We start from the raw sequence: 14,730 nt of genomic DNA, 5'->3' as shown, positions 1-14,730 counted from the left end.
TAGATGGTCCAGTTAGAACTGGCCCTCATTTTAATTTTGATTCGCAATATGCTGTGGTAATCGTATCCCCTCAGTACCAACTTGAGCTGATACAAAATTTTAGAATTGCCGATATATTTAGCTTTCTTACATTTTTTAGTGAATCCAGATGTTAGGCACTGAAATTACGTAACCGTTCAGCTGGAGAGAAGCAGAGCGGATCCTCTGGTTTACCGCTCCGTTGTTGCTTTGCAACTTCTGCAGCTGCGCTATAGAAAACCCTCACGTTACGATCGCTTAATTATCTTTAGTGACGGCTGCGACCTGCTGATATCCCGTTTTCTGTTGGATATTTGCTCTTTAGTTCGATTCGTGTCGAAATTCGGCCAAAATCTGTGATTTCGTGTGTTCGCTTCCTGTATTTCATCATTTCTCGGGTCCCAAAGAATTTATATCGTGTTGTATTCAGCAAGATTTTTTAGGGACTTCTTGCATTCTGATTGATTGATTGATTTTCATGGCTGCCAAAGATTTAATTTCCCCCCTTTGATGGCCAGCTCTCAGCGAAGATTCCAGCCGCCACTAGTCTTTTCTTGTGTATTCATTACCGAAGCTTATGTACGCGGTAATCCAGGCTATTTTTACGTTTTTAAATACATTCTGCTATTAAGTAGCTGGCCGTTCCTTGTGCGCTGCTCCTTCTATTATTTTCTTGCTTTCAGTATTAGTCTCAGCTTGGCATTCATTCACTGACAAATAATTGCTAAACTCAGGAAAATGTACCTAATTTGTAATTTTTTCCTATGTCGGAGATTTTATGCACCAACTACTATGTTGCTATAAAAGTATTACAGTAAATGCTTACACTTAAACTTAATGCTGTAGCAGGCCAGTTGATGTTATTATGATCTGGTCACACGATTGTTGGGCTACGCTCTCTGAGAGAGCAGGTTACTCTCTCTCTCAGAGAGCGCTGCTTATGAATTTCGGGGGTTGAAAGGCACGCGGCCTGAGAGTGAGAGATCACTGTTTTTGGAGAAGTTGAAAAGAGAAGACGTAGATCGTGAACAAAAAGCAAGAAAGAGAACTGTAAAATAATATAAGAAACATTTAATACGAAATTATAAGCATAAATAAAAGAAACTAATAAATAATAACATACGGCCACAATCTCAGAAGTGGGATCGAGGAAAAAATTTTTTTGTGCACGCCAACTAAAAATAACTATAATGGATTTGGACATTAATGAAGTGACGGTGGCTCAGCTGAAAAGATGGCTAGAGTGTTTAAACTTGTCGACGAAGGGGTCAAAAGCTGATCTGTACTCCCGGATATGTGCGATTCCACCCGAAAGCCGAGGTAGTGCTCCAATGATGAACCAGGTGGAGGAGGAGCAAGAAATTCTGGACGAAGAGGCGGAAGGGGCAGCGGTGGAGAAGCGAGTGAAGCAGAATCGGACGGAACTGGCTCGTGGCATGGCAACTATGGAGGAGCTGCATCGGGAAATCGAGAAGGCAAGGAAGGTTCTCGAGAATCTTCAGCAGCAGATCGACAGCGTCAGTTCGAGAACAAGCGACGCGCGACCAAGCGGCGCCAGAAACGACATGTCTGAGCATAACGGCGAAGTGTGCGAAAGAGATGGCGAGCGTAGCAACGGTGCGGCAGATGATGTCCGTAGGAGCGAAAGAGATGGCGAGCGAAGCGAAGCGAATGAGGCAGAGAGGAATGAAAGAGACGCCAGCGAGAATTCTGGAAATTTCGGACGAAACGACAACGGGCAAAACGGCAGCAGCGACGCTAACAGTGGAAGAGGCGTTCGAGACGATTTTTCGTCAGCCGGATTTGGCTTGGCAAAGGAAATCCTATTGGATTTTTCGGAAAACATGTCTGTTCGTGCCTGGGTCTCCCAATGGGAGAATGTTGCCAGATTGTATAAGCTAACGGACACCCAGAGTAGAGTTTTGCTGATTGGAAAACTGAAAGGCAGCGCGTTGCAGTGGCTACACGCAGATGCAACCCGGTTCGGAGAATCGACGAGTGAGCTGGTAGACCAGTTACTTTTTGCGTTTGGTGGCAACGAGTCGAAAGCAGAGTTGAGACGCAAATTTGAGGCGCGGCTATGGAAGCCAACTGAGAAGTTTGCAGTCTATTTCGAAGAAAAACGCAGGCTGGCACGAGAAGTCAACATGGAAGATGACGAACTGCTGGACGGACTTATTGTTGGCATTCCGGCGATAAATCTACGCAATCAGGCCAAGCTTCAGTGTTTCGAGAACCCAGGAAGGATGCTTAAAGCATTTGCCAACATAATGTTGCCGGTAAGAGCTGCTGGAGAGAAGAAGATGCACAACGCGAAGGATGAGCTGGCGATCAAGGAGACGCGTTGCTATAACTGCAACGGTAAAGGGCACTGGGCTCGAGACTGCATCAAATCGAAGAGGACTCCTGGGTCTTGCTATGGATGTGGGGCGATGGATCACATGATCAGCAAGTGCCCCCAAAACAAGAAGGATGCGGCAAATAATTACGTAAGATTGTTTAAAATTTTTGTTTATGAAAACTCTAACCAGCCAATTATTACAGAATGCTTGATCGATTCAGGAAGCCCAGTATCTTTGATAAAATTTTCTTATGTACCCAAAAATATTAGATTAGAGCCTCATGAAGAGCTATATTATGGAATAAATAAAAGCATACTAAGAAGTTATGGAAAAATGTTATGTTATGTAATGAAAGAAGAAATAAAGATTTATTTTAATTTAATTGCTGTGGCTAACGATTCAATGAGCTGTAATATTGTGCTGGGTAGGGACTTTATGGAGGCTTGTAATCTGAAAATTAATTTAGAAACTTTAAAAATGATCACCGTTGAGAGAATTGAAACCCAAATTGATAATAAGACAAATATTAGTTTATTGAATGACACTAAGGAACCTAAGGAAGCGGATGAAGAATGTGAGCAAGAAAGTTTAGAAAATGAAATGTTAGAAGAAAGTTTAGAAAATGAAATGTTAGGAGAAAGTTTAGAAAGTGAAATTTTGAGAAAAGGTTTAGGAAATGAGATTTTAGAAGAAGAAAGGTTCGAAAGCAAAATTTTAGAAGAGACTTTAGGAAATAATAGGGACGATTTCACAAGAGAAATGATGAATATTAATATTTTAGAGGATGATGAAAAGGAAAGTTGCTTTATTATTGGTGAAAAAATTAGCTACAAGGATCGAGAGAAGTTTATTAAGTTGTTAGAGACACATTATGTTCAAGTCAAGCGACCTGAGAATCCGAAAATAAAATGTGAAATGAACATAGTGTTGGAAAACTCGAAACCATTTAGTTGCGCACCGAGGAGACTGTCATATAGTGAAAAAGAAGCACTGTTAAAAATGTTAGAAGAATACATTAGAGATGGAATTATTCAACCTAGTAAATCGGAGTATGCTTCTCCTATTGTATTAGTGAAGAAGAAGTCGGGGGAACTGAGACTTTGTATCGATTTTAGAAGATTGAACAAAATAATGTCAAAGGATAAGTATCCGATACCATTGATTGATGACCTTTTGGATAATTTAGTAGGAAAATCTGTGTTTACGAAATTAGACCTTAAGAATGGCTATTTTCATGTATTTGTTAACAAAGAGTCAGTAAAATTTACGTCTTTTACCACCCCATTGGGGCAATTTGAGTTTTTGCGGATGCCGATGGGCTTAAAAACAGCTCCGCAGGTATTTCAGAGATTCGTTAATGACATATTTTCGGACATGATAAGGCAAAAGAAGGTGATCATATATATGGACGATATTTTAGTGGCAAGCAAAAGTTTAGAAGAACATTTAGAAGTTTTAGTAGATGTATTTAGAAGGCTAGTAGAAAATAAATTAGAGTTGAGAATGGACAAATGCAAATTTTTACAAGACAAGGTTAAATATTTAGGTTTTCTGATTTCGAATGATGGGATTAAGGCTGACAGTAAAGGGTTAGAAGCGATACAAAATTTTCCGGTTCCAGGCAAGGTGCAAGCAGTTCAAAGTTTTTTAGGTCTTTGCTCGTATTTACGGCGATTCATTAAGGATTTTTCGATATTAGCGAAACCGTTGTATGATTTGTTGAGAAAAGATAGAGTTTTTAAGTTCGAAGCAGAAGAATTGGATTGTTTTTCGTTGTTAAAGGCGAAATTAATGGAAGCGCCAGTTTTAGCGATATACGACTACAGAGATGATGTTGAGCTTCACTGTGATGCAAGCGCTTTAGGATTTGGAGCTGTGCTTCTTCAGAAAAAAGAGGACAACAAATTGCATCCTATTTTCTATTTCTCAAAAAGATCGACTGCAACAGAAGCAAAGTATCATAGTTTCGAGTTAGAGACTTTAGCCATAATTTACGCGTTAAGAAGGTTTAGAATATATTTACTAGGCAAACGTTTTAAAATTGTAACAGACTGCAACTCTTTAACGTTAACGCTCAATAAGATTGAGTTAAACCCAAGAATAGCACGGTGGGCTCTAGAATTGCAAGAGTTCGACTATGAATTAAAGCATAGATCAGGCAAACAAATGCAGCATGTAGATGCATTAAGCAGATGCAACAACATAATGATAGTGGAGACAAATACATTCGAAACAAATTTAGTAATTTGTCAATCAAAAGATGCAAAGGTTCAAGAAATTAGGAAAATGTTAGAAAGCAGCGAGCATAAGATATACGAAATGAGAAATGGAGTAATTTATAGGAAAAGTAATGACAACCGATTATTATTTTATGTACCGAATCGAATGGAGGAACACGTGCTATACAAATACCATGACGAAATGGGTCATATTGGGAGGGATAAAATGTTAGATGTTATTGGGAAACGCTACTGGTTTCCAAACATGAAGGACAAAGTAGTAGAGCATATTCATAATTGTTTAAAGTGCATAGCTTATTCTCCGAAAGTGGGTAAAGGAGACGGACACTTACATAGCATACCCAAAGGCAATAAGCCTTTTGAGATCATTCATATAGACCATTATGGACCGGTAGATAGCAGCAGATTGAAAAAACATATATTTGTGGTGGTAGATGCTTTCACAAAGTTCGTTAGGTTGTACACAACAAAAACGACGAATACAAAAGAGGTGATAAATGCGTTAAAAGACTATTTTCGAGCGTACAGTAGACCGAAATGTATAATATCGGATCGAGGCAGTTGTTTTACATCGTCTGAGTTTACAGAGTTTATGGAAGATAGTAACGTTAAGCACATAAAAATTGCGACGGGCTCGCCTCAGGCAAATGGTCAAGTTGAACGAATAAATAGGAGTTTAGGACCCATGATAGCAAAACTGATAGAACCGGAAAAGGGTTTACATTGGGATAGAGTTATGGAAAAGGTTGAGTATTCGATGAATAATACGATGCATAATAGCATTAAGCTATGTCCTAGTGAAACATAATTTGGGATAACACAGAGAGGAGAAACATGTGACGAGCTAAAGGAAAGATTGGAAGATGAAGAAGAGAAAGGAAAGATTAGGAAAAACTTAGAAGATGAAGATGAGATTATTGAGGAAAACAGGAGAAATTTAGAAAAACTTAGAAGAAAATTAGAAGGGAAAGAAGAGATTAGAAATGAGTTAGAATTAGAAGAGAAAAGTATTGAGGAAAATAGAATAAATTTAGAACAAATTAGACAGAAAGCTGAAGTAACACAAAGACAGGCTCAAATGAAAAATGAAGATTACTACAATGTGAGAAAGAAGAAGGCAACAGAATATAAAGAAGGAGATTACGTTATGGTTAAGAATTTCGACTGTACTGTGGGTGCTGCAAGAAAGCTCATTCCGAAGACTAAGGGTCCTTATGTCATTGTAAAAGTTTTAAAAAATGATAGATATGTTCTTAAAGATATAGATGGGTTTCAGTTGTCTCGCAATCCATACCAAGGCGTGTGGAGTGCAAATAACATTAGACATTGGATAAAATCATAATATAATGATAAAATATGTAATTGTAATATTGTAAAGTAAAGAAAAACAAATTGTAATATTGTAATTGTAAATATGTTAAAATTGTAATTAAGTTATAGCATTAAGTCAGAGATAGAGGGCTATCTCAAAGTCAGGACGGCCGAGTTGTAGCAGGCCAGTTGATGTTATTATGATCTGGTCACACGATTGTTGGGCTACGCTCTCTGAGAGAGCAGGTTACTCTCTCTCTCAGAGAGCGCTGCTTATGAATTTCGGGGGTTGAAAGGCACGCGGCCTGAGAGTGAGAGATCACTGTTTTTGGAGAAGTTGAAAAGAGAAGACGTAGATCGTGAACAAAAAGCAAGAAAGAGAACTGTAAAATAATATAAGAAACATTTAATACGAAATTATAAGCATAAATAAAAGAAACTAATAAATAATAACATACGGCCACAATGCTTATAAGAGATAAAATACGGTACGGAGAATGAAAAACAACGTTTCAAGGCAGTAAGAGAGAGAGAGCAAATAGTTTAAAACGGCTGTTTGTTATCGGCGTTTTAACAAACAAAATAAAATACTACAAAAATATTAATACTTTTAGTATGAGCTTTGCGTTAGCTGTCAAAGGCTTCGGACGTGTTTTCGGCTATTAAAAAGAAAAAAGGGGAAAATACAAATTTTTCTTATGCTTTCGTGGAGTGCAGACGCGTTTTTGCATTGTAAAGAGTCTATGGACAAGTCCACCTTTGTGGCAAAAGCGACTGTGTTTTTTCTAAATCCGACTTCTAAGGACGTGGTGTCAGTGCCCCCACGTTCGGTCTCAATCGCCTATGTGAAGCCTTCCCAAAAGGTCCCGTAGTCGGTAAAGCAAGTTCACTATGTCTGCTGAATCGGATCTTGACATCGAAAAGATTGCGGCTGAGGCCCAGAAAAAAATGAGAGAGGCGTTAAATTCCTCGATAAACCAATTTAACGCCATTTATGCCTCGACCTCTAATAATGCTCGGCCAGTAGCAACTCAAGACTCTGAGCAAGATGCTATGGCTGATGACGACGATTGGTGGACCCCACGTCCCAATAATAAACGCCGTTTAAGATCAAGCCCTTACAACTCAAGCTCGAAAATTATTAGGAATTCAAATAGCCCAAAACCAGCAGCATCTGACAATCGGTTCTCGGATCTGTCAGATATGGACACGGACGATGAAATTATGAAATCACCACAAACAGTCGGTCAAAATAGATCCAACCAAGCCAGTATCAGCACCAGCAACACCAGCAACACCACCAACACCAGCAACACCACCATCGCCAGCAACCAAGTCAGCAACACTCTAACCAACAATTTAAGCAACAGCGGCAACACCTGTAACAGCAATAATAGCAATACGACTAGCTGCAATGGTAGTCCAAACCAGCCCTCAGACAACAACGAAACCCCACCGTCTCACAAACCACCACCAATTGTGGTCAAAAATTGTGAAAACTTAAACGGACTTATCAGATCCACAGATAAGGTCGTTCACCCAACCAAATATTCCATTAAATGCCACCCAGATAATTCCGTTTCGATCTTGGCTTCAGATTCAGATGCGTACAGAGCCATTACTAAATCGCTTACCTCAAAAAAGGTGCCATTTCATACCTGGCAACTTAAAGAGGAAAGGTCTTACCGCATTGTCATCCGAGGTGTGCATCACTCCATTCCGGATGAAGATATTAAGGAAAGCCTTACTTCACTTGGCCATACTATCCGCTTCATCAATAGACCCAGAAGCCGGTTCGATAAAACAAAGCTCGTCAACCTAGTCTTTGTTGAATAAATACATGAGCTTAAAACGCTTTGTCGTCAACGGATACAAGTTGGGCTTCCTTTCAAAAAGGACGTTGTCGTGCAATGCTATCGGTGCCAATCTTACAATCACACAAAAAATAACTGTCATAAGGAAGTTAACTGTGTAAGATGTGGTCAGCAACACTCCATTGAAGACTGCCAACGAGATGTACATCCAGTTAAATGCTACAACTGCGGCGGTAATCATACTGCAAGCTATAAGGGCTGTATCGTATACCAGCAGACAGTAAGTCGACGCAAAACTGCTACATCCCATCGTAGCCCCCATCAACAACAACAAGTTACGGCTCCAACTGCACGAAGAGGCATTGAGCCCTCGCTATCTTACGGGTACGTCGCCGGGGGATCTCGCCAAACACAACAGGCTAGCCCTCAGCAATTTACAAGCCAACAGCAGCTGCAACAATTCCCACCACTAGGAAGTAGGTACCGGAAGCAGAACCAACAAAGTCAACGTAGGGAAAACAACCGGCAACCCTAACAACCAATGCTGGACACAATCCCAAGGCCAGAGCAACATCCAGGAACCCAGCAACAGCAACAACCGCAACAGCAAAATCTATCCCAGCAACTGCGTAATATCCAGAATAATCAGCAATGGCAGCGGCAAGAAGAAATGTTCATGCGATCTGATGAAAAAATGTCAGTTCTCGTAACACAACTAGAAAAGATGTTCCAGATGATGATGTCAATGATGACTCTCGTCACTAGCCTTTTATCACAAAACGCGCCAGGATCTACTCAACCAAGTTCTGGACGTCTCCCAGTTTATCCAATCCAACCATGAGTCAAATTGGACTCAAAATTGGTGTGTGGAACGCCGACGGGCTGGCCAACAAAGCACTGGAGCTAGAGCTTTTTGTTCATAAACATCACATAGATATTATGTTGGTCAGCGAAACACACTTCTGCTCTCGTTCATACTACAAACTACACGGATATGACGTTCACCTATCTAACCATCCCGCCGATCGCCACCGTGGGGGCTCTGCAGTCATCATAAAGTCCTGTCTCAAACACTACCAATTTTTAACAATGGAACATCAAAGTGCTCAATGTGTCGCAGTCAAAGTCAATACGGATCAAGGTGAAATTGCTATTGCCTCTATTTATTGTCCTCCAAACTTCCAGCGCTCCTATGATGACATTAGAACACTGCTTGAGGAACTAGGACCCAAATTTCTAATTGCCGGTGATTGGAATGCACACCATCGACTTTGGGGTTGTCGAAATTCCTCTGTCAGTGGAAGAGTATTGGCAAACTATATCCTCAGCTCTCACATTCAAGTCCTTGCAACCGGAGGTCCTACCCACTACCCGTACAGCCAGCGTACGCCAACTGCAATTGATTTTGCCATATATGGGGGGATTCGCTCCTATCCATCTCAGGTAGCTTGGAACTTTGTTCTGATCACATCCCATTGTTAATTGAGCTAAGAAGTGCTGCTTTCAAGGTCTCCCAAAAAACACATATTCTCCCTCGAAACGCAAATATTCCACGGTTTCAGGCAGCAATTAACCAGCTAGTAAACCTCAACATGGTCCTGAGATCCCCTGAAGACATTGATGATGCCACTGAGGTCTTTGTGCGAAACATTCACATTGCTGCCGAATCTTCAACCAGTGGACAAGGCTCAATAAACCCATCAGATCCACCTCATGCTCTTTTAAAACCTGAGGTCCTGGATTTGGTGAGGTCGAAAAGAGCCTTGCGTCGCAGATTCATGCGGTCGCAAAATCCGGCCGACAAAAGAGCATATCGTCGCGCTGAGAACGATCTAAAGAAGTTGCTGCATAAGACGAAAAATGATTATTTCTCAGATCTACTACGCAATGCAGACCCCACAAAACCGTATGGATTTAACCTCTGGAAAGCAGCAAAGTCAGTTAAACGGCAGCCCCCACGCAGAATCACTATAAAGCGTGCTGACAACACTTGGTGCAGATCGGATGCAGATATTTCTCTGGCTTTTGCTGACGAACTAGAAGGTCGATTTCAGCCGGTTGATCTTGCTAGGAGTGAGGACGTGGAAGCAACACTGGCATTTCTTAATACTTCCTGCCCAGATGTAGAGCCCATTCGTCATGTAAGTCCGGAAGAAGTTTGTCTCCAAATTAAAAAACTGCACGTTAATAAAGCACCAGGATTTGACGGAATCGATAATAGAGTTGCCAAAGCTCTACCCAAAAAGGGCATATTATTCCTTGTGCTCCTGTTCAACTCCATGTTACGTATTTACCACTTCCCCACACAATGGAAGTGCGCAGTGATATCGATGTTACCTAAGCCAGGCAAACCGGAGAACCTTGTTACGTCTTACCGGCCAATAAGCTTGCTGCCAACATTCTCTAAAATATTCGAGAGAATATTTCTTAGCAGAATGATGGCAGTAAGAAGTGTTCAGGATGCCATTCCAGATCACCAGTTTGGCTTCCGGAATCACCATGGAACGCCAGAACAGGCTCATAGAGTAACGCAGCATATCTTAGATGCTTTTGAAAACGGTCAGTACAGCTCTGCTATCTTCCTTGACGTAAAGGAAGCCTTCGATAGAGTGTGGCACAATGGTTTGCTTTTTAAGCTAAAAACACTCCTACCAACTGCTCAATATCTCCTTCTGAAATCGTACCTGCTGGAGCGAAAATTCATGGTTGATGTGAGAGGTGAAAGATCATCCATTAGAAGCAGTCGAGCTGGAGTACCGCAAGGGAGTGTTTTGGGTCCTGTGTTATACACCCTTTACACCTCTGACTTGCCCAATCCCAGAGAACCGGGGACACTTCTTGCAACGTATGCTGATGACACAGCCTTTATCGCAAACTCAGCGTGTCGAATCGAGGCTTCTAGAAAAACGCAAAGCTTTTTGGATACATATAGCGAGTGGACGAAGAGGTGGAACATATCCATAAATGGAAATAAATCGCAACACTGCAATTTTTCCCTGAGACACAAAATCCTCCCTAGGGTCAAATTTCAGGACACGCTAATTCCTCAATCTCCTCAGGCCCAATACCTGGGATTGATCTTGGATAAGCGGCTCACGTGGAGGCAACACACCACCAAAATAGCAGCAGCATGCCGTGGAAAACTCAGAAAGCTAAACTGGATGCTAAAGTCCACCAGCAAGCTGAGCCTCAGCAACAAAGTGCTGCTATACAAAGCAATAGTTGTTCCTGCTATGACCTATTGCATCCAGATATGGGGTACTGCGTCCGACTCTAACGTTATGAAAGTGCAAAGGGTCCAAAACCGGGCGCTGCGCACAATCACAAATGCACCCTGGTTTGCTAGGAATGCAGACATCGCTAACGACCTCAAAATGTTACCAGTGAGGGAGCAGATCAACAGGCACTCAAGTCGGTACAATGAACGGCTTCTGGCCCACACCAACCACCTAGCGGCATCATTGGCCATCCCCATGTCCAGACGAAGACTGAAGAGACGACATCCAGGTGACCTTTGGTTAAGAGGGAGGCAAAGAACCCGAGTCCTACACCAATTACTGAAATGCCTTTGTAAATTATAAATTGTTGTTTACCGTTTACTGTTATGTTTCCATGTAATGTTTGTTGTTAGTGTTAGTCACTACGTTTTATAATCATTGATTTGGTTGATTAACGTATAATTAAATTTGAACTTATATAAAAAAAAAAAAAAAAAACTTTTAGTATTGTCAGAGCGGGGTGAAAAAAAAGTAATAAAACAGGCTGTTCTCGACTATTTGCCTCTCGCTCTGCCCTAAAGTCCCTTTACATTCTTTAAAAGGGTCTTCCTCCAGTGCAGGGACGGGCCAATGCGGTCAAGCGAGGGGATGAAGACTAAGGCGCAGTACAAGGCTGCCCTCCGCATCCAGAATCGGCTCCAGGAAAAAGCCGCCCAATCCCCAGAGGAGAAGGTATAGCTTACCTGGGCCGAGGAGAGGATCGCTGAGGGCAGGTTTCACTTCGCCAAACTCCCCCACATGAGTTCGACTCGCGGATTCGCCAACAAGGAGGAGGAGACGCTTGCCAACAAAAGGCAACGCTCAGCCGAGAGCGCCTGTAAGGACGCACTAGTGGACAGGGGGCTAATCCCATCCATTCCAAAGGCGAAGGCACTCTTCCCCATCGCAATCCAAGGGGACCGGGCGCTGAAGCTGCTGCAGCGTCAGAATCCGGATATACCAACCGCGGACTGGAAAGTTCAGCACGTTGCGAAATAAGAAGGATAATGACATCCTCTATCCAAGATGCGGGAAGATGGCGTGGGGCATGGGTAGCGTATACCTGGGCCTCAAAAAGTGCCATCCCGGGGATAAGGATGCTCACACCCTGAAGGCAGGCGTGGTGGAGAAGGACCCAGGTCTGGAAACCATCGTGGATGCCGCCCAGGGAATGACGCTGGATGAGTCCGACGAACGAGAGAACGGTGACCTAACCGTAGTAGTCAACCCGTCGTATGGAGGTGAGCCCAGTACCCATGACACTCAAGGATCCGCCGACATAGCTTTGGTCCAAGAGCCACGGATCGCCTCAGGCAATGCCATCGCCCGTCTGAAGTCCGCAAATTACAATTTGCTCCATCCACCAACGGTAAGAAGGAATAGAACCGCCGTACTACACGCTAATCTTATGTATCATTACTGCTCTGATGACCTGGCCGTGGTGATGCTAGAGAGCGGAAAAAAGCGCCTTTTGGTAGCTTCCTGCTACACCAGAAGAACTCATGAGCCTGGTAGAAGCCAGCCTGAAGGACCAGCAAACTGCTTGTGGGTGCAGACGCCAACGCGCACGACTGAGTATGGGGGAGCCCCGAGTCACTCTTAGACTTTATACTCTCAACAAACCTAAGTATAGCAAACGTGGGGAAGGAACAAACCTTTGTAAGTCCCACCTCCTCAAACGTGCTATATCTTACTCTTTTAGGGGGACAGGGTACTTTGGTATCAGAATGGAGAGTCCTTGAAAGACCATCCTTCTCAGATCATAAGTACATACGATTCCAATGCACATTCGAACGCTCTCCAAAACAATCAGTCTTCAGGAACCCCCAGACTACAAACTCGGGAAAGCTCATGCCTCTCCGGGCATAGTAGAATCCATGGAAGAAATAGACCTTCTCCAAAGAATTGCTAGATGCGTATCACGCATCATTCCCATCATAGAGACTGCCCCAGAAACGGCTAGACTCCGGAAGCTGTTATCTGTATGGTTGATACAGAGTCAGCTCAAACGCAACGACGGACAGTGGACTGAGGGCAGCGAAGAGGACCTAACAGCAATAATACATGCGCATTTCGAAGGATGCACTGAGGTACCCGGTACAAATAAACTCTAGGACCTAGCAACTGGAGAAGAGCATCTCCCAAAAGATCTAATATTCTCTACTAGAATCCACTGGGCTATAGACTCTTTTGCGAGGATAAAAGCACCAGGACTAGATGGAATATTCGCAGCCATGCTGCAGGTGACCAAAAAAGTGGTCGCCCCATGGCTCTACGCAATATATACAGCTTGTTTAAGCACGGGCTATATCCCTATCCAATGGAAGACCTCTCGGATTGTCTTCCTGCCAAAAGCAGGAAAGGGCAGCCATGTGAGCCCCAAGATTTCAGACCGATAAAATTAGATTGGGATGAATCAGTTCCCATGAAATTGCATACAAGTTGGAACGAATTTAAGCTGATTTTATTAGAGATTGACAAGATATCCATTCCTCGATATATCTGTCTGTCTACCTATGAAACTGAGCAGATCCAAGGATTTGCTGACGCATCGAGCCACGATTACGGCTGTTGCATTTATGTTCGCACCGTGTTCCAAGACTCGAATTAGGTGCAGCGCATTTGCTTGCCAAGCTATGGGCTCAAGTATCTCCTTTGCTACACAAGATAGAGTTAAAGAGCGTTAATTACTAGTAGGACTCCCCAGTCACTCTATACTGGTTAAAGAGGGATCCGTCTACTTTAGCAACATTTGTCCCGAATAGAGTTGCTAAACTCCATGAACTCTCAGAGAATATAGTCTGGCGTCATGTGCCTACGGAAGAGAATCCGGCTGACTTAGTAACACGTGGAACAGATATACAGGCTTTGAAGCATACTCTATAGTGAAATGGACCTAAATTCTTACTGCGAAATCCAGACGAGTGGCCTAGTTCTCATCAGATTGAGGTATCACAGGAGTTACGGTTGTCCGAGAATAAAAAATGCGTGACAGTATGTTCCGTCACAAAAAACCAACTGATTGTCTCTATTGCACTTGTTGGACGATGTTCGTCATTTAATAAATTAATGCGGATCATGGCATACGTAAATCGATTTATTCAAGGGAAGAAGCGTCAACGCGAAGCTAGTGTTTCTTAGGATGGTCCAAGTACAAAGAGTTGAATTCAATTCAGAATATGTCAAGATAGAGAAATCTTAAAGTTTAAGTCCACATCTACAACGTTTAAATCCTTTCATATACTACAGCGTAATAGATGGTGTAAAGTTTCAGTTAATTCGCGTTGGGGGAAGGTTATTAAACGCGCCAATTCCGTATGATGGCAAATTTCCACTATTACTGCCATCGAAATCAGAATTTGTTTCGTTGTTTCTTCGCAACTCACATCGGACTCATTACCACGCTGGTGTTAAGGTGTTGAGACAGCAGATATTGCGTATCAATGCTCGAGGAGCATGCACAAAAATTGTCCGTAGCTGCGTACACTGTTTTAGGTACAAACCAGTGCTAATGGACCAGATAATGGGTAATTTACCCGCCGATAGGGTAAAAATAGCTCGCCCTTTTTGGTTTGTGGGGTAGACTTCTGCGGTCCATTTTACGTATCATTGAAGATCCCTCCCTATAAAGACTTATGTGGCCATCTTAGTGTGTTTCTCGTCAAAGGCTGTTCACCTTGAGCTTGTGATAGACCTATCCACTGACAGTTTTTATACCCTTGCAGGGTATTATAATTTCAGTCAGAAG

The 14,730-nt window shown here is 42.5% G+C and overlaps 3 protein-coding genes across 3 annotated transcripts in view; 2 read left to right on the top strand and 1 right to left on the bottom strand.

Moving 5' to 3' along the window:
• LOC108081464 (protein CNPPD1) overlaps positions 1 to 797 on the bottom strand; it is a 31,458-nt gene extending 30,661 nt beyond the window's left edge. Inside the window, exons 1-2 of the mRNA XM_070283558.1 lie at positions 629 to 797; positions 131 to 147 (exon numbers count right to left, since the gene is read on the bottom strand). Coding sequence (XP_070139659.1) covers positions 131 to 147; positions 629 to 638 — 27 coding nt within the window. The 5' untranslated portion in view covers positions 639 to 797. The remainder of the gene's footprint in view (positions 1 to 130; positions 148 to 628) is intronic.
• Positions 798 to 1,208: 411 nt separating this feature from the next.
• Positions 1,209 to 2,028, top strand: LOC138928087 (uncharacterized). Its single transcript, XM_070284371.1, has 2 exons — positions 1,209 to 1,868; positions 1,963 to 2,028. Exons 1-2 carry the CDS (start codon positions 1,209 to 1,211, stop codon positions 2,026 to 2,028), a joined length of 726 nt encoding a protein of 241 aa, XP_070140472.1.
• LOC108081469 (uncharacterized) lies at positions 1,882 to 2,659 on the top strand. Its single transcript, XM_017176661.3, has 2 exons — positions 1,882 to 2,507; positions 2,563 to 2,659. Exons 1-2 carry the CDS (start codon positions 2,166 to 2,168, stop codon positions 2,569 to 2,571), a joined length of 351 nt encoding a protein of 116 aa, XP_017032150.3. The 5' UTR covers positions 1,882 to 2,165; the 3' UTR covers positions 2,572 to 2,659.
• The last annotated feature ends 12,071 nt before the right edge of the window (positions 2,660 to 14,730 follow it).

This window comes from Drosophila kikkawai, chromosome 2R (genome assembly GCF_030179895.1).
Source record: "Drosophila kikkawai strain 14028-0561.14 chromosome 2R, DkikHiC1v2, whole genome shotgun sequence".
Taxonomy (NCBI): Eukaryota; Metazoa; Arthropoda; class Insecta; order Diptera; family Drosophilidae; genus Drosophila; species Drosophila kikkawai.
The sequence above is the reverse complement of the archived record's forward strand: the minus strand, read 5'-3'. Positions and strand labels throughout refer to the sequence as shown.

Coding starts and splice junctions, on each gene's coding strand:
- LOC138928087 (XM_070284371.1), top strand. CDS start 1,209: ATGGATTTGGACATTAATGAAGTGACGGTGGCTCAGCTGAAAAGATGG. Junction 1,869..1,962: donor ATTTTTCGGAAAACATGTCT/GTTCGTGCCTGG, acceptor GAAAACTGAAAG/GCAGCGCGTTGCAGTGGCTA.
- LOC108081469 (XM_017176661.3), top strand. CDS start 2,166: ATGGAAGATGACGAACTGCTGGACGGACTTATTGTTGGCATTCCGGCG.